This window comes from Mauremys mutica, chromosome 2 (assembly GCF_020497125.1).
Source record: "Mauremys mutica isolate MM-2020 ecotype Southern chromosome 2, ASM2049712v1, whole genome shotgun sequence".
Classification (NCBI taxonomy): domain Eukaryota; kingdom Metazoa; phylum Chordata; order Testudines; family Geoemydidae; genus Mauremys; species Mauremys mutica.
The window spans coordinates 24,104,813-24,124,868 of record NC_059073.1 but is presented as its reverse complement, the minus strand read 5'-3'; the positions used below and the strand labels follow the sequence as shown (position 1 = coordinate 24,124,868).

The following is a 20,056-nucleotide window of genomic DNA, read 5'->3' as shown; positions in this document are numbered from 1 at the left end:
AAGGCATTTTAAAACAGACAGCAGCTTTTATGCTTTCTACTAGAACACCATGACAGGAGATGTGACACTATATGGAATGATGGTTTCCACAGAACATCCTATAGCTAGGCAATTTTTGCCAATTAATCCTTCACAAAAGTATCTCAATGATAAAAGTATGGAGAAAGTTACCTTTCTTTGCTTTCTTCTGCAGTTTCAGCGTGTCCGATGACTTCTTTTTTATCTCTTGGCGGGCTTTTTTGTACTCTAAAAAACACAGTCTGTATATCAACACGTTTGATACTTGGTTCAGTCTTTGTTTTACAAAAAAGACTCTGTTTTAAGACACTATAAATGTTCCCTAGACTAGAAATTTTAGCACAGCACACAGGGATATTCACTTTTAATCAGAACAGCTTAAAAATTAGATTGACATTTTGTAGTGTCTGTAGCTTTGGTTTTGGGTGAAATAGTGCTCACAGGGTACACCTACACGCAATAAAACACACATAGCACTGAATCTGAGAGCCTGGGTCAGCTGATTCAGGCTCGTGGAGCTTGTGCGGTGGGGCTAAAATCGCAGTGGAGACGTTTAGGCTTGGGCTGGCTCCCGGGCTTTCAGACACTTCCCCCTGGCAGAGTCTCAGAGCCCAGGCTCTAGCCTGAGCCCAAATGTCTACACTGGAGTTTTATAGCCCAGCAGTCTGCACCCCATCAGCCCGAGTCAGCTAACGCCAGCCAACTGCTCCTGTGCCATGCAGTGTAGACGTATCCTCAATGGCCTTTTTTCCAAATAAACTAGGTCTTTACAGAAATATCAGTGAACACAACACAAAATGAGAGAACTAGCTTGATTCATGACTTATCCACTAATAGCAATGGAACACAGGAGGATTTTGACAGGCCTCTCAGAACATGTGTGTTCAAAAATTAGTATCCACTAACTGTAAAATAGAGAACACTATATTTACCATCTCCTTTGAAAGTCAGGGAAGGGATGTCATATCTAGAGCTAGGCAAAAAAATTTGGCTGAAACTTTTTGCAAAAAAATAAATAAATAAATAAATTTTTTTTAAATGCAGGTTCTGGTTGACCGACACATTTCGTGAATGTGTGTCAATTTCGGCAAATTGTTTTGGTCCCAGGTATGCAATCTCTCATCTGTTTTAACAGCAATACCACCTTGCTCTTATATACTATTTTCCATCAGTAGATCTCAAAGGGGTTTAATAGTGGAGGTCGGTATCATAATCCCAATTTTACAGATGGAAAAACTGAGGCATAGAAAAGGAAGTGACTTGCCCAACATCACCCAGCAGGACAGTGGCAGGGCCAGCAACTGAACCCAAGTCTCCTGTGCCCCATTCCACTGCTCTATTCACTTGGCTGCACTGATCCCCAGCCTCCACTCTTCAGAGAACCCCACATTTAGGAGCCCAACTGATCCCTCCGGCCCACTGCTTCTCTCTGCTTAAATCTCCCCCAGGCATCTCTGTAGTTGCAAGAGTGAAGGACAGGATGGAAATTCCTTCTGAGACTGTTGATGCTTCTATTAGGCCACAACATCAACTGGGTGCTAAGAGGCACTTCCTCCCACAGGGACCACTGTGCAGCCTCCACAGGAGTCTCAACTGCTCTCAGTCCAACAAGCCCGGGTCACTGCACATCCATGATCTGAATGCTCAGAGCATTACTAGATCAGCAAGCATGACTCTGCTTTGTTCACGCAGACCCAAGGACTTGAATTTTAAAGGCTAACAGTATAACAAACAAGTTCAAACGGCTGTGTCAGAGGTCAACTGCACCCAATGCAACGCCTCATATGTCTGAAATTGTTTCCTGGCAACAGCCAGGGCTCCAGCTGTGTGCAACTATCCCTCTCTCCCCACACTGTGCATTCTACGGGAGAGATCACCCCACCACGGAACAGCACTGCCACTCTCGCTCTGCTGAGTGGGAAGATGGCTTCTCCTGCCCTCTAACAGATGGTTTTCCAAGTTCTCTTTGAATATTTATCTCTCATATCCTATTGGATATAAACCAAAAAAGACTGAATGCTTTACAAGACTACATGATATCTGGAGGGCTAAGGCTTTTCTTAACATTACAGGTAGTCTGCAAATCCCCAGGCTGTCGAGTGGTGGGTGCCATATCCCCAGCAGAGTGCATGGCAAGGCATCACGCAGCAAGAGTTTGCTGAGAAAAACACCGTGCCAGACTTAAATTTACAAGAGAAGATTCACCTAGGTTTAGTGATATGCTGAAAACAGCCCATTACAGAGTTCATTTAGACCCTTCAGCACCTAGCTTCAAAATTAAGCCTGTAAAGCTTGAAGAATTAGCTAACTATATTTGCTAAGTAGTTTTTTCAAAAACTAATGAGGAAAATTAGTATTGATCTTAAGCAAGTGTAATATGGTTTCCCCAATACCCAGTAAAAGGGGAAGTGCCGTGTTAGGAAGAAATCTTGTATTACAACCTTGTCCTATAATACTACAGTGTTCTTCCTCTATAACTACCTTTTGCATGGTCTTTATCCAGTTGATTGGCCACTTTCTTCCACTCTTCCATCTGTTCTTGAAGTGGGTTTATCAGACAGTCAATTAAAGCACTAATTTTGTTGAAAAAACACAAAGAGCAATCAAATCCTGCAGATGCCCTTATTTCTATATCCAGAGCCAAGGTCAATATTGGAGTATTTTACTCTGCTGCAACAGTTAATAGTGCCATGCAGTGCAAATATCTAAACTTGAAAGTGTTTAAGTGCCTGCTATACAATCAGGTGGTTAAATAGTTGTGACCCAAATTTCTCTGGTTGGATGAAAGCCAAAGATGAGACACTCAAAAAACCCGCATAACAGGAGAACAAGAATTAGTGTGTAGAAGTTCAGGGGAGGTGTGGAATAGATTATAAACCAGAGGAGTGACCTGAAACAGGGCCAATGTAAACAATTAGATTTTTCATTTGTCACATGCTTGCCGAAGTCAGTGTTTGCAGAATGCTCTAGATTGATGTCCTGAAGACTATTTATCCAAAAAGATTGTACAAAGCCGTAATGCACAGGCAGAGCACAAACAGCAGCAGTGTAAGCGTCTGTATTCTGCCCCATCCATGTGCCCCAATCCTCATCAGTGGGGACCATGGTGCTGGGGTAATTCAGTCTCTATGCCCACTGAATTCCTGGCATCTCTGCTGAGAATGCTAAATAGGAGTTCCAATTGTGGTTGTGGATTCTGTTCACTAGGGACCTGGATTGAGACCAAACTCATTTAAAATAGGCTACTGACCAGCCAATTTTTGGTCACAGCTGACATGAACAGAATTCAAACCAGTAATTGAGAGATGACAGGACTACCCCCTTTTACCAATCTTCAGTCCCTCAAATTTACCCCGTTAAAAAAAATGTATCTAGGTCAAAGAAATGGCAGGTCACGGTTTCCTCTTACAGAGTATGCATTTTACTTCTGTGATAAAAGGTGTTGGAGTAAGCATATTGGCAGCTTTCTTCCTAACACACAACAAGATTGTGTTATCCTCCCCCACCTCACTATTTTTATGTTCTGTAGAAATCTACTGAAATGGGGTGCAGTGGAGGAGTTCAGTTCATGTCAGTTTGCTCCCAAACTTTCTTGGCTGCAAGTTATTCGGATTCCCATGCATTTGAAAAGACGGGGTGAAGTACTTGCTTTTACTTTAACTCGGTGACAACACAGAAATTCTAAGCCCAGTTCCCAACACCATGAATTGACTGAGCACTGCTGAGCTACACTAACTTTGATGATAGGAATTTCCAGCATTTAAAGCAGCTTGAGCTGGCAAGACCAATTCTCAGAATGAGCAGCTAAATCCCTGTTCCTCTCTATTTCTATGAAGTCCAATTTGTTGGGGGAGAGAAAAGAAAGCCTGTTCTTACTGACTTTAAGTCAGAGGTCAGCTGGAAGCCAACACTGGTAAACAGCTTAACGTGCTCCTGAATGAAAGGGGCTGTGTAACAATTATGTTTTGACTGTAGTCCAGTAGCCAGTGAAGAGTGATTCCCAAGCTTTGGGCCAGGCTGCGTAATTGCTCACCTTGAAAACTGCCTGAGTTTGGACTCTATACTTCTGTGTCTCATGCACATTCTCGTCAGGGCGGACCCAATTTCTCTGGTACCACCTGAAAACGAAATACAAAAGAGTTAAGGAACAGGGATCTCTCGGATGTGAAACTCTCACTGTGATGTTGATGGAAGCTGAATTAAATATCACATTGTAAAATTAAGTCCCTAGTGTACTATTAACAGTAGAACTACTAAACAATATTTGACATTTAGGAAAAGAGATTTATTGCTGATCACCAGAAGCCCAGAACTGGATTAACAAAAGGACAAAATAGTTTTCTCTCTAGAGGGCTTAGAGTGCCAAGAATGTGTAGAGGATCAACATACTCTCAACATTTAACTTGGAAGGGATCCAAACGGAGCACGAGAGCTGGGAGATCAGAGCTGGGTGTGTAGGAGGAAGAAGCAGGGTAGAGAGAGAAGAGAGAGAGTTGGGAGCAGTAACATAAACACTGATCAGGTCAGTGTCTAGAGAGACACCGTAATCCAAAGTCTTAAAACAATATACCCAGGACTTTTGACTAATTTCCTTTTGCCAGATTCTTCACAGCCAATATTGCAAAGTTTTTGGTATTTAAAACACCCATTTCAGCACAGATTACGCTCTCTCTTCCCAAACCCAATCCTGGATATAGAACACACATCGGTAGTCGTCATAGACCATGCATCTATCACTTCACAATATTGCCAGAAGATGGCACTGTTTATGTGCGCTACACTCCCCAGTCACTCATTTCAGTGCCTCCAAATGATAACTTCTCTTGACAGCAAATGATTAATTTTTAGGACTTTTTCTCCCCAAAGTACATTTTCTTTTAAAGGAAGCATTTGCCTGCTCTATAATTTAATTAAACAATCATCTTGGCCTTTTCTGTATTCAGTTAGCTCTTGTTTTGATAGCCATATGGTTCTAGCTATATGTAAGCTAAGCGGTAGCATCTCAGCAAACTTCTACACAAAGTCCTAACTAATTTGTTAAAAATATTCACTAGGGTTGTGTGAAACACCCATAACAGGTTTAAAACCTCAAAATGTAAAGTTGTTCATTTTGATTGTGATATTGATCTGATTTTGCAATATACTTTGAAATTTTGCGAATTTTCCTAAAAACTAGACTGTTTAAGCAGAAAGTGTTTATTTTCAAGTGAAAAGCTCAATATTGTCAATATTTCAATTTGAAAATCAATTTTTACATTTAAAAAAATTGCCAAATTACACATTATGATGTTAAAATTATTTTCACAAATAGCAAAATTTTGGGCCCACCAAATGACCCAGAATGAAATTGCAAATATTTTGCACAAAATGCTGTGGGTTATTTTTTTTTGGTCTCTTATTATGGCAGAAGCCTTTTATTTACCCTTTTGAACATGTTCAGAATTAAATTCCTTTAAAGAATTAATTTAATAATGAACATACAGAAGTTTAAAGTTTTACTAACATTTATAAGAATGAAGGTGCTGTAGTATAACTAACAATTGTGCAAAAACAATGACTGAAGAAAGCTTGCAGACTTGAATGGGTCTTTATAGTTGAGGCAGTTCAGTGTTCTCTCGTTAGTACTGCAGTTCATACAAAAGTTGTTACTGCACATATAGCTGGGTACCAAAAAGTGGAAAAGTCAGACCCCTTATCTCCCACAGTGAAAAATTATGTCTGCTACTGACAGCATCTTTCTTGTCCCACATGCTCAGTATGGTCTTATTCTTCATTCCCCCTAACAGAGAACTACCAGGCCATTAAAAAACAAGCAAAGAACAGAACATCTTGTCCTAATGGAGGCAGAGCTCCTACTGGGGATTTCAAGGAAGGTCTCTTAAGAAATGAGTGCTAAAACTTTCTCCACTGTCGTTAGTGGAGTAACTCACCATTCAAGATACAGTGAAATGCTGCATTATGCAAGAACTGGGGAAACTTGAATAGGAACACAAGTATTCTAGGGTTTGTATAGGTTAATATTTATGCTTCCCTAACCCCACACCATGAGAAAAAGGAAGAGCCATTTAAGAACAGAAAATGGGAAATGGGGAACGTGTTTTGTAAAACGGGGAATAAGGGTCAGCTAAAATGAATAAGGGCACTAATAAAAACTGCCAGGAAGTACTATTATAACCCAAGTAGCAGTAACCAACCAACATAAATATGCACATTCAGCACACAAGGATTATATATATATACACACACACACACACGACAAAACTGCATGAAACAAGGTCTACATATTATTTCTGTTTATTAATAACAATAAAGCACATTTGCAGATTTTCAAAGTATTTACTATTAATTGCAACAAGCTCTTTCAGAGGTGTGAAAAAACTGGGTTTTTCCAGAAAACAACACGAGTTTTGGGATGGAGGGAATTTTTTTTTTTTTTTTAAACAATAGCCCCTACTCCCCCATCTTTTGAATTTCCATGTTCTTTGGAAGTATTTCTAGAATCGCAGTATATATTTAAAAGGTTTTTTTTAATACCATAAACATTAGGTGTAAATTTCGATCTATGAATGAAAATTATCGTAAAAAGTTAAAACACAGGGAAGTGATGAGCAGATCCAAGTTTTTGTATGCCTGTTAGGAAACAAAGTCTAGAACTGTTATAGAAGCCTAGAAGGGAAGAAGAATAGGTAGAGTCAAAGGTGACAAGGAGAAGCCGGACCAGCACATGAAATTAAATGTCAGTGAATATTAAAGAGAAGAGACTGGGAGAAGTTGTCAATGGTTAGCATGAGGCTTAGTTTGTTAAAATCTTGCTGTGAGTGGGTAGGGAATCTGATAATATGATTGTGACGGGGTGGACCTGGCTCTTAGGGTCCCTGCAGGAGGCCTCGCAGCCCTGCCACACCCCAGCCCAGAAAAGGGCAGTGGAGAGGGTCCTCCAAGCTGCCTAGAGTGGCTGTACGGGAGACAGTCAATCAGAAAGGGGCTGCAGGGAGCAGCCAGTCAGGACCCAGCAGGCTAGTATAAGAAATGTTGCAGGGCCAGAGTGAGATCAGTTCCTTGCTAGAGCTGGAGGAGAATGGACCATGTGCTTGGTTAGCTGAGGGAGCTACAGGACCTAGGACAGAGCAGTGCTGGGAGAGGCTGGGGGGAACATGAAGGAACCAGGCTGGCTGCTGGGACTCAACCAGGACAAGGCCCTGAGATAAGGGTGAAGAATGTTCTGGGGCCATGGGCAAGTGGCCCAGGGAACTGTAGCACTGACAGCTTACTTAAAAGCGGATGGCTGCTATCTACAGGGTCCCTGGACTGGGACCCAGAATAGAGGGCGGGGCCGGGTCAGCCCCACCAGCCACTGGGAAAGTGGCCTGGACTTTGATACACACCAGGAGAGGAACTGAACTCTTTTAGTGGCCCAGATGAAGAGCTGAGGCCAGAAAGGCCCAGAGGGAGCAAAGACACATTGCCTCCAGGGAGGGAGCTCTGGGGCACTGCTCCATACCGGACAGGGGACAATTTGAGAGAGGCCAGAAGGGGCTGAAAGGCAGTTTGAACCAGGGTACTACAATAGGCCCTGCTGGACTGATTGAGGAGTGAGCCCAGAGATAGGGCTGCAGATAAAGGGACCTGAGATGGGCCCCCTGTTGGACTTCTATCCAGGATGGGGTTTGACTGAACTCACATACAGACTGTGTGTGACTTGGCCGGAGGGCTGGATCGCTGCAGACTCACCACAGAGCAGAGAGAAAGTGCAGGCGCGCACACTGCCAGGAGAGCGCTCGTGAAAGGTGAGTGCACCCCATTACAATGATGCTGTATAATGTCAGTTAGCTTAATCTTATTTTTCTCTGTTCACAGTGTTGAATTCACCAAGCAATTTCTCACTCTAAGTGGTAAATGTGAAATTTGCTGATCAGTACCGCAAAATGAGTGATTAATGTTTAAGTCATTTCCAAACAGCACACAAATGTATCTGACTCAGCTCGTCTAAAACCAAAGGAAGTGTTAGGAAACAAGTGACTGCCAAAAGTTGCTAAGTAACAAAAGAGAAAGGATTCATGCTCATATAATAAAGCACAAAAAATTGGTTTCTTCAGAACCTTCAAGATCAAATGTGCTACTGAATGAAAATGTATGCATAAATGGAAGCACAGAGGGACACCGAGTCTGATGATCCCAGAAACGAGACATTTGCAGTGGCACAGTCAGTATCAAAATATAGCTGCAAAGATTATTTAAGTCGCAGATCCAGACCTTCCAGCAGCTCATCATCTTCATTCCAGGGTAACAATGCTATGGGACCATTAAAAAAACCCCAACAGTTGCATATAGCAACTTGCCATAAACAATTACAGTGCTGTTTGATGCAGACCATGGTGATCTTTGTTGTATTCCTCAAAGCCTTCTCATTTGCAGGCTGCTGCCATCTCAACACAGCAGGCAGCTAATGGATACACAGTCAATCAGTCCATAGAGGGGTGCAGGTGGCAAGCATGCACTGAAAAAGCTGTTCTGTATGAGCAGGCTTCTGCTGCAGCAAAAAACAAAAACAAACCTGGGGTTCATTCAAAGCATACTGCGACAACAAAGTCACTCTGCATTTCAAATTCCCATTTAAAAGCTAATGGTGTTGAAGTATAATTAAGTGTATGAGACTGAACTGCTGGAAGAGACAATTGGATTTTTAATCTTGACACGCTTTTGATCAGAAAAGCCAGAAAACCACCTAAATATGTCTGTAAATACCTATCCAAGTGAGAAGGCACGCTGTGTTTATAGGTTTCAGAGTGGTAGCCGTGTTAGTCTGTATCAGCAAAAAGAACAAGGAGTACTTGTGGCACCTTAGAAACTAACACATTTATTTGGACATAAGCTTTCGTGGGCTAAAATCCACTTCATCAGATGCATGGAGTAGAAAATACAATATATACACAGGGAACATGAAAAGATGGGGGTTGCCATACCAAATCTAACGAAACTAATCAATTAAGGTGGGCTATTATCAGCAGGAGAAAAAAAACTTTTGTAGTGATAATCAGGATGGCCGATTTCAAACAGTTTTCAAGAAGATGTGAGTAACAGCAGGGGGGGAAATTAGCATGGGGAAATAGTTTTTAGTTTGTGTAATGACCCATCCACTTCGTCTTTATTCAAGCCTAATTTAATTCCAGTTCTGCAGTTTCTCATTGGAGTCTGTTTTTGACATTTTTTTGTTGAAGAATTGTGACTTTTAGGTCTGTAATTGAGTGTCCAGGGAGGTTGAAGTGTTCTCCAACTGGTTTTTGAATGTTACAATTCTTGACATCTGATTTGTGTCCATTTATTCTTTTGTGTAGAGACTGTCCAGTTTGGCCAATGTACATGGCAGAGGGGCATTGCTGGCACATGATGGCATATATCACATTGGTAGATGTGCAGGTGAACGAGCCCCTGATGGCGTGGCTGATGTGATTAGGTCCTATGATCATGCCCCTTGAATAAATACGTGGCCAGAGTTGGCAATGGGCTTTGCTGCAAGGATAGGTTCCTGGGTTAGTGTTTTTGTTGTGTGATTGCTGGTGAGTATTTGCTTCAGGTTGGGGGGTTGTCTGTAAGCGAGGACTGGCCTGTCTCCCAAGATCTGTGAGAGTGAGGGATCGTCCTTCAGGATAGGTTGTAGATCCTTGATGATGCGCTGGAGAGGTTTTAGTTGGGGGCTGAAGGTGACGGCTAGTGGCATTGTGTTACTTTCTTTGTTGGGCCTGTCTTGTAGTAGGTGACTTCTGGGTACTCTTCTGGCTCTGTCACTCTGTTTCTTCACTTCACCAGGTGGGTATTGTAGTTTTAAGAACCTCAGCCGTGCAGAACACAATGCCATCCACAGCCTCAGGAACTCTGACATCATAATAAAAAAGGCTGACAAAGGAAGTGCTGTCGTCATCATGAATAGGTCGGAATATGAACAAGCGGCTGCTAGGCAGTTCTCTAACACCACATTCTACAGGCCATTACCCTCTGATCCCACTGAGGGTTACCAAAAGAAACTACACCATCTGCTCAAGATGCTTAAAGATACTGGAATCGGCTGGTGGGACACTGCCCACGTAGACTAGCACCAGGCAGAAGAAGGTCTCTTCAAGTCATAGGATCTTAGTAGAGCTGTTCCAAAATTTTTGAATCTTCAGAATTGCTGAAGCTTGCTGTTGGTTTTGTTTTTAAATTAGCATTAATTTTTAGCTTCCTCCAGAGGGTCATCACAGATGGGAAGGCAGTCCCGTACTTTGGTTCAGCATTACAGTAACTTAGTGATGTTAACGAACCATTTGGTTTGTTACAGAATTATGAAAGTTCACATGGCAGTAAGTACTTCAGCCACTAACTAATCCACCAGGCAAACCCTCAGCATTATACATGGGAGTTTAGCCTCACAACAACATGAATGGAATGTGGGAGAAAGTTTGTGTATTAAATATGCAGTACAATTGGTGCAGTCTAGTGCTTAAGAGCACAAAGCAGGATTTTAAAATCCATAGGGGAAAGTAGTTTCATATTTAAAATAAAGAAGTTTTAATGCAAGTATGCATAAACCCTGAAAAGTGAAGTCTACCTACAGTCAAGCACAGGCAGCTGCAGTGAAAGCTTTCCAGCACTAACCCAACCATGACCCAGAGCAGTGGTCCCCAATGTGGTGCCCGTGGGCATCATGGCGCCCGCCAGGGCATTTGTGTGTGCCCGCCTAGTGCCCAGCAGGGGACCTGCCAGAGACAGAGAACTCAGGCTGCAGACGCGGTGTTCTCTGTCCCCAGCAGGTGCAGGGCCTGCCTAGTTCCCAGCAGGGGAGAGAAGCCGCGGCCCCACGCCTGCCTGGGACAGAGAACTCTGGGGCTGTAGGCGCTGGTGTTCTCGGTCCCTGGCAGGTGCAGGGCCCACCTACTGCCCAGCAGAGAAGAGAATATGGGGCCCCGCGCCTGCTGGGGACAGAGTACTCCAGGGCTGCGGGCACCAGTGTTCTCTGTCCTCGCAGCTTTTCTCTGGCTTCTCTCTGGGTTCATATATTATGTGATATTAAATATGTTTTTTTTGTATTATTTAAATGTACAAATACAAAATAAGCCTTGTAAAATTGTTGGCGCCCGCCACGCTCTTCTGAAAACATGAATGTGCTACTGCTCACAAAAAGGTTGGGGACCCACCTCTAAAAAGTGGGATGATAGTCTAATCTCCGTGCCTGTTCACTTCTTACCCACCAAGACTCTCTAGGAGTGGCCAATTGCAAAGGGAAAACCTGTTCACTGAAGAACAGAATGCTGTCAGTTTGTTTCCCAGAAGCAAACAGAGCACCAGGGTTCAGCTGTTACCAAACCCAACTGGATACAGCCAGACAAAAGGCTTTGCACTGCAATACCATCCACTCCCATGCATTCCTGTAGCTTAGAAATTGTTGAACCAATATAAACTCCATTTTGTTTAAAAGCTGACATTTTGCCTAAAGTCCCAGCACGCTTCTATGACACTTACAATCCCCTGAAGAGAAGAGATTATAACGGCATATTTGGCAGTCTCCTAGTAAAAGAAATGGTAAAGTGTTGGAAGACCTGAGTTCCACTCCCTGCTCTATGACTCCTTGGGCAAGTTCCCCAACTACCATGTCTCAGTTCCTCCACCTATAAAATGTGGGTAAAATGTATGTACCGTACAGGGTGCATTACAATGATTCATTAACATCCCTAAAATTCTCTGACACTGTCTAAAGCAATGTTCTACAAGTGGAGAATGGCATTACTGCTATACAATGGAACCTTTCATCAGTATTTAAAAAAAAAACACAACCTGTCAAATTTTATCAACTTTAAAAAAGGGGTAAAAAAACAAATCAAAGATTCTGTGTTCGCAGAAATAAAATACATTATTCACCACACACACACGTCCCTCAACCAAGCCTAAGAAGACCAAAAACCTCTTCATTATAAACTAATTAAATGAAATGCTGTGTAATACTGCTACAAGGAGGCCACTGTAAAGGCTTAAATGGTTCTATTTCCGTGCTCATTTGTTATTCAACACCACAGAGGAATAAAAAGGAGTAGGGGGGGAGGGAGGAGAGAGAGACTAAATTGCTTTATTAGAATCATTCTGTTCTACTTAATGATCATGTATCAATGAAATGATTATTTGATGAAATGTGCAGCTGTATAACTACAAGGCCTTTTGTATACTCAAAGCAGTTGGCTACAATCAGCCTCTTATCTCTTTTAGCCTTTAACTTCATTGTTGAGCAGGGTACAGAAGGTTAGCATGACAACTGTCTTTCAGGAAGTGACTTTAAGACTCCACTTAAGTGATTCCTTTTTATCTTCAAGGGCGAAGCCCAATTATGTCAGACACCCTTCTCCTTCCAAAAGGGAAGGGAGACCATGAAAAGGGGACATAACATTTTGCAGTTTCAAAGTTATCAAGATGCTTCCATCTCAGAGCATAGATTAAAGAAGCAGCTGACTATAGGCTTGATTATTAAATACATTAAATACCAAGGCTGTGACAAGCTGACAAGCAGTTGGACTTCTCAGTTTATCACTCAACCCTTATTTAAACTCAAGCTGTTAAAATAATAGGTAGTTTCCTTTATGGGTTACAAGCATAGGCCCTGATTCCGCAAGCTGTTCATGGGGGGGGAGGGGACGACACTTGTGCCCACATGCGGTCCCATGAAAGTAAAGGATGGATTGATGGATCAATCAGTGCCTCAGAGACTTCCCCTGTTGGGATTCCTTGGGCTATATGGAGCCTAGCATGGCTGCAACCCTGTTTGCATGCAAACCAAACACTGTTACACTATTACAAACTTGTTTAAAACCATGCTATAAACTACCTTTTGGGGGAGGAAGGAGCTTTTGTTTATAGCATTATTTAGGTTAGCACAGGTCTCCCCCTCCACCCCCCGAAAAGAATTGTTGGCAAAACAACTGAGTGTTGGGAAACTTCTAGCTGAACTGCACTTGGCAAACATTTCTAAATACTGTTTGCTCACGGTGATTAAAAAAAAAGAAGCAATTTTCTGAAGTACTTAATTTGTAAAGTTTTCATTAACTTTTTTAACAATTAGACCACTTTGAAACAAGTGTGATTTTGCAATTGTTACTCGGTCTAAACTCCCTCTTAACTATTTTCATTTAAATCAGAAAAAAACCCACAATTATGACAAGCCACAGTCATGCACTGCATAGCCATGCAATTGTCAACACAGAATAGATGGAGTGTAATATTCAGTACTACAGCCTATTTGAAAAAGTACTGGATAATGTATTTAAATGGGCTTGGATATGCACATGACTGAAAATTTGCCCAGGCTATGGGATTCTGTTCCCAGCTTGGCTGAGAAAGAAGTATGCTAAATAGCTATCTTCTCTGTAACTAAGGATGCCAAAGTCTTTGCAGATACAAATCAGAGGAAAACTGCCTCAGAGATGCAGATTCTTGTTGAAGGAGCAGCTGTATCTATGCTATTTGTGTCAATGGTACTAAGGCTTTGTTTAAAATAGAAAGGGTCTAGCTATACATGTATAGTTATACGAGCAAACCCCCTAGTGGCAATGCAGCTTATATTAGCAAAAGGGTTTCTTTTGACAGTATAGCTTATATCAGTTCCCCTGAATAAAATAATCTATACTGATATAAGTGCTTGCACCATATGGCTTTTGCCAATAAAGTTATGTCAGTCAGGGTTCTGATATTTCATACTCCTTACCAACGTATCTGTGCTGGCAAAACTTTTAAGATGTGGACCAGACCTGGTAATTAATTAACGTAAATGATGGAGCTCAGTAAGATACAGAGGATTATTCCTGAAGAGTAACAAAACTCTGCCCTCTGAGGACCTCCAAACAAGGTTTGGGAATTTAAAAACAAACCCCACAAAAACAAAATAAAACCCCTCAATCTGAGAAAACACGTAAATGGTTTCAGTCCAAATTCATTAGTTAATATCTGTATTCAAAATGTTCCATTTGGAATAGAATGTTTGGTTAAGTCTTCTACGTCCATATACAGTGGGTGCACTTCGTGCAATACTTGGTTGAGTTTAGGAAATGGGAAGAGCATGCAAATACACAAGTGTTCACTGGCCTAGGCCAGAATGCACCAGGATTCTCTGTGACACCCTATATGTATTAAGGGTTAGATGAAACTGATGGCATATGCAGGACATCACTGCTACTGGAATTCTGTTTGATATTCATATGGAAGGGTGAGTTGGAACCAAAGTCTAACAGGTGCAAAAGGCAGAACAAAGAATTTGTCACTAATGGCAGCAGATACAACTGAGAGAACACACAGTGAGCAGTTCTGCAGAGTATGGCAGTCCTATTTTTATACGGTCACTTTTCCGAGCAGAACAACTCTAGAGCATTTTCCATGGCGGGGTACAAGGGAGGATGGTGGGGTAACAAAAGGAGGAAATTCACTAAATGCTATATTAAAGTTAACATAACACACTTTCCATGAAATTTCATAGGTCTTCATTCAACATATAGGAATACAGTACAAATGTTTAAATTAAAATGGCAACACCAACCAAGAAGAACAATTAAATGCACAATTAAGCAGAACAGCCCAACAGGGCCCAATAAAGCATGTAGAGGAATGCTATGCTCCATTTCCAGGTATTCCATAATGTGCTTCATTTCCCACTTGTGACTGTCTTTCCTTTTGCATTAGTGTTAACATTCTTTCACTGGGTTTAGTGTGGTATGACTGTCGGAACAAGTTTTCATTGCACTCCTAAATGCACACACTCCAAAGGCAGCTGCTGTCCATTCTGTGAAGCCAATTTTAAAAATCTGATCTCAACTGTATTTTGAAATACCTGTGAACTCTATCTCCCGGGAATAATTCATTGTTGAAATTAGTTTTAACATGGATTGGTACAAAGAACGGAGCTTTAAAATTAACTGTCTTTTTCCACCACTTCTCTAGACAGCAATTTCTTAGGCAAAATTTGGAGACTTTCTGAACTCCTTCAACCAAAAGACAACTAACACGAGTATTAAGTTTAAGTTGGATAACTGTGCCACTAAAATGGTTACCTAGATTCCATGAAACCTGCTAAGCTATTTTATCCAGTACTATGTTCAAAGACCCATGCTGTGCTGTTCAGCAGGTCAGTATCCAAACATTTGGTCTGGCACTAATATTTTGCATTACTGCAACTACTTTCATCTCTAGCTTTCCTACATTTGTTACATATGGTAGTTATGCTTTTCCACAAATGGAGGGAGACCAGCACCACACAGCCTAACACCAGCTGGCTGTTTAAACCCAGTAGGCACAGGAATTTAGTACACAGCACTTGACACCAATGGAAAAAAGCAATACTCCACCTGTTATGAAAAACAATGTGGACAATAATCTGAACACCCAGAAGTCAAGTGTTTTTACTCTTCTGGCCACATAACTGCACTAAATGCTACAAACTCTGAAATAAACTAAATCTAATTACAAAATTTGTCAATTTTGAATTTTAAAATGGTACTGTAGCATCTTTTCCCCCTCTGCGTATACACACCAGTAGAGGAGTACGCTTTTTACATTAATAAGCTTGCATACCCATTAACAGATTAATTTAGAGGTGGGAAATCTGATGAGGCCAGCCCTTGTTCTCCAAATAAATTCTTTGCAGGCTTGAGTTAACAGCTCAGCTGGCAAATATACTGCTTACCCCAAAATTCTTTACAACAATCTAAACTGGCATGCTGAATTTAAAGCACCCCCGTTCAAAGCATGGAGCATAAAAGTGGGAATAGCTTCCTGAGATTTTCTTACTTTGCAAATCTTACAAAAGACATCCTTCATTTAAAAAAGCTATGCATTGTTGTAGTACAATTCTAGAGCAAAACAAGATATTTAGGGTGTTCATTTACATGCAAATACCAAGCACAGCATATGCTCATGTCCCACTGCAGCAGAGCCATCAGTGAAGGCAGGCAAAAGGGAAGTAAAATGCATGGACAAGACGGGAAATTCCAATGCAGGATTTAGCACCATCCCACAAAATACAGCGAAATGTCTTTTTGATTCCTTCTTTCAGAAGATCCCCACAACTATGATGGAAACTTAAGAGCTCAGATTGTTAGACTGCACACGAATAACTTTGCTGTTCAGTTGCTACTATGATGTACACAAATTAAGCACAAACAAGTTTAAGATTTTGGATAAGAAAGCTTAAAGACACTTTGTGCATTTCCTCACTGAAACTAATTGTAAAAAGCTCCAAGAAACCCCCCTTAGAGGTGACAGTTTTTCCCCTACCCACGGACACCAAGACAAGAAGGAAAGTGCGCTGAGAGAAAAAAAAAAGATGAATAGAGACTTAGCATGCCCTGCAATTCAAGACTTGAAAAGAAAGACAAATTCCTCTGCACCCTATAAAGGACAGTGCCATCACCCCGTCTACTTTACAACTTTTAACAGTTTGTAATCAATCAAGCTCCTCTGGCTCTACACAAGGGTTCTGTCCGCACACAATGCTGCTGCTGCTGCTTTCTTAGTAACGATGGCAGCTAGCAACATTCCTTTCCCTGCCAGCATATGCGGCTGGCACATGGCTGTCTTCTGGCAACTCATTTGGCCCACTTCTTCTGCTGTGCAGATGGAACTACCTCTCCGCTCCCTTCACAAAGAGCGCTTGTGTAACCGGCTTGGCTGGTTGTCCTCACTCCCAGCATGTTGTGCAGTGGAACATCTCAGAGTGCATTGCCCACTGCTGCTGTGTGCATGACTTCTAGTTGCTCGGTTCCCACCTCAGGCATTAGCTGCCTAAATTTATCGAGAATGACCTGAAAGATGACATGGTAAAGCAGCCTGGTAGGTGTGGACAGAAACACAGTGGACACTTGTTTGTATTGGGGAAAATGTTTTTATGTCAACACAACTCAACCACGTGTGTTAAACGGGTCAAATACCAGTGTCACAACCTAGTTACAGAGATTCTCTGGTGTACTTGAGAGGCTAAGCTCTTGGATAACACCAACATATCTGGACACAGATATTTTCTCCGAATTTCCTAAAGCACATCAAAATGCATTTTGCCCTGTTTTTCAAGGTTAAGTTGACTTATGCCTAATGATACCGAGATCGGCATCTGGTCATCTGACTTTTTGGTACTGAGGTAAGTTCATGCAAACCTCACATCTTCTCAACCCTCATTGCCACTCCTTTGTTCAACTTTGTTCCTCAGCCTTTGTTTAGGAAGGCATGGCTGGTTTATAAAATTGTCAGTTAATGATAGGAAATGTCAGAGCAGGCAAAGGGGCTTTTGACCTAGGCTCTAAGTGCTCTGGTGCACATAATGCCAGCACCTAAATTGCAGGTTTCCAGGAAACTACTTGGAAAGATTCGCCTGCTATTTAGAATTTATTAACTATTCCCAGAGGAAGCACTTTGATTTAGTGCCATGTTCCCACATTAGTAGTGATGCTCTTGCATTACAGACTTCCCTTCCCCCTCACCATTCTCTCGCTCTCTCAACCATGAAGCAGGACTCGGTTCATTTCATCCAGCTGTTCCTCTGAAGACGGTCAACATGAGAACCAGGTTACTCTCAGACAAAGAGCATGACCCAATTACAGACCATTTTGTAAGTCTAACATTTGTAATGCTCTAATGGGGTATTAGGGAACAGTAACTCCTCCTGCAATGTCTTTTAGAGTGCATTTGTAATTTCCTGACTTTATGGGAGACATGCCCTCTAATGGATGGACCACAGAGAGGTTAAGAGATCTACTACTATTGTGATCTCAAGTGGTGAAGACCTGTGTTTTGGAAGCTGAAGGATCTGGGTTCTAGTCTCAGATCCCCAGATCAAAGTATGATTCATTTAAAACTGTGTTTGTATGCAGCACATGAATGAGTTACAAATTATGGCCACGGGTGGGACAGAGGAGCCCCAGATGGAAGGTGTGGTCTTGAAGATCAGGAAAACCAGTCCATAGGACAAGAATGCAGCATCTCTGAAAGGGTGTGAGACGGAGGGAGACCAACCATAGCTACTGTGTATGCAGTTACTTTCTCTCTACACTGTACGATTGCTGGTAATGCTTTAAGGCAGGAGTAATCTATTTTTTTGTCAAGGATCAAATTTCTCGGTCAAGGTATAGTCCAGGTCCAGACTTCAGAGAAAATAATAATAATGATAATAAGTAAATAAAAGCATTTTGCAGTCTGTTCATTTTGCGGTCTGTTCAAATACAAACATTTTGCGTCCGGTGATCCAAATTTGGCCTACAGTCCACTTACTGACTACCCTTTCTTTAAGGGGACCATGCGTCCCAATTAACACTATGCCCAAAATACCTGCATATGGACACATCAATAAATGTGTCTTATACTTGACAGTAAATGTCAATGAAAAACAATATAAGAGATCAATTGAAATTTCTCACAAAAAAATCAAAACTATACTAAGATCAGTGATCAAAGTTATTTTGGATCACATAAATTCAACTACAGGGAGCATGTTTGTTTCGTTTCTTTCTGTGTGGTCTGTCTCACAGTTTTCCTACTAGATCTTAGGTTTTGGTTGATTTTTTAAATAGGAAATTATGAATATGAATGGCAAAATATTAGCTTCTTTATACCTCAATTTCTCCAACTGTAAAATGGGAATAATGGAACTTAACCATCTTTGTGAAACGCTTTGCTTTCTAAGCATGAATATTGCCACAAGTGCTAAAATGAATACAGCACGTTTAACATTCAAAAGCTCTTTCCCTTGCTTCAGCAAAATTTGTATCAGTTATCCATTAACTACAGGGCTGTTCTGCTGTAATTGCAGAGTTGTATCAATGATTTTCATCAAGTTTTGATACTTGTGAGCCTTAAGTAGCATCCAGTTATTGAACTAGAATAAATATTTTGTAATATTTAGTACCGGAAATGAGATATTGCGTATTGGAAGGGTCAGAAAGTGTGGTGAACCTTAGAAATGTATGCTATATGCAAAATATTCAAGTTGGTTATGCTCTGGTATGTATTACATCTTATCAGTCTTAAGAGACATCCAATGGAATAGAAGTTTCACTACTTTACTTCCTTCCACCCCACAAACCTCTTCACCACAATCAGTTTCCATCTGAAGCAACAATATCCAACAGCCAATCTCACCATCTGCAGCTTGCAATGCCATTTATGTATGGAAAAATAGATATCACTACTTGTAAAAGAGCAAAATAGTAGACAACAGAACTGTGATCAAATCTGTACTTCCCTCCTGTAAATAAAGGATCACTAGCTACTGCATTAAAGTACTGTAGCTAGGTCCCAGTTCTTCTGGTTAATTCTCTTACGTACTATATGTGTATATTTCCGAATACAGAGAGCGATGAGGCTCAAAATCTCTCACTGCATATGCACTTTCAGCTTTGTACATAGTATTAGAGAGGAGGGGGGCTGAGATCAAGTGAGTATCATGCAGAAAAAGCCTTTAAAACATCAAAAACCTTAGAAAGCCGATACATTGTAAGATCTCTTCCCACTCTACAGAACTAAAGCCACACCTTCCTAGGCTCCTGATGAACACTTCAACAGCCCAAATTTCTGGTTGTGATGTAGGCTCACAGTAACTGCAATGCAGCCCTTGTGTGGTCTTTGATTATCTCAGAATTTGTCTTCTGAAGCAGCAACATTGCCACTCAATCTGAGAAACTCAAGGGCAAATCCTTAACAAAATAATTGGTGCATTCAATCTGTCCAGCTGCAATCCATTCTAGATAAAACTGCCTGCAACAGCATTAGCCTAGATTTCATAACAATACGTTTAAAGTAGGTAAAATAAATTATATAAAGAACTACTTCTTGATATAAGAATAGGGACAGAGTAATTAGATCCTGACCTAAGCAGTCACTCTATGGTTATGACAAACCGTTCCAAGGCACTCCTTTAGTCTCATTAATCTGCCATTTCCAAAAGGATCAGGAAAACCGTGAAAAACTGCTTGCAGGAAAGATTGCGATAAAATGAGAGCAATGTTGGTAATTCAAAGAGAGAACAGGGATGCATGTGGGATAA

General features: G+C 41.3%; 1 protein-coding gene across 19 annotated transcripts in view; it reads right to left on the bottom strand.

Moving 5' to 3' along the window:
• MTSS1 (MTSS I-BAR domain containing 1) overlaps positions 1 to 20,056 on the bottom strand; it is a 175,256-nt gene that overhangs the window by 39,940 nt on the left and 115,260 nt on the right. For 18 of the 19 annotated variants that reach the window (XM_045004247.1, XM_045004257.1, XM_045004249.1 and 15 more), the window contains 3 exons: positions 4,052 to 4,136; positions 2,500 to 2,591; positions 172 to 246 (listed from right to left, as the gene is read on the bottom strand). In XM_045004247.1, coding sequence (XP_044860182.1) covers positions 172 to 246; positions 2,500 to 2,591; positions 4,052 to 4,136 — 252 coding nt within the window. Of the gene's footprint in view, positions 1 to 171; positions 247 to 2,499; positions 2,592 to 4,051; positions 4,137 to 16,927; positions 16,933 to 20,056 lie in introns of those variants that run through there. The other variant, XM_045004261.1, reaches the window with a different exon arrangement.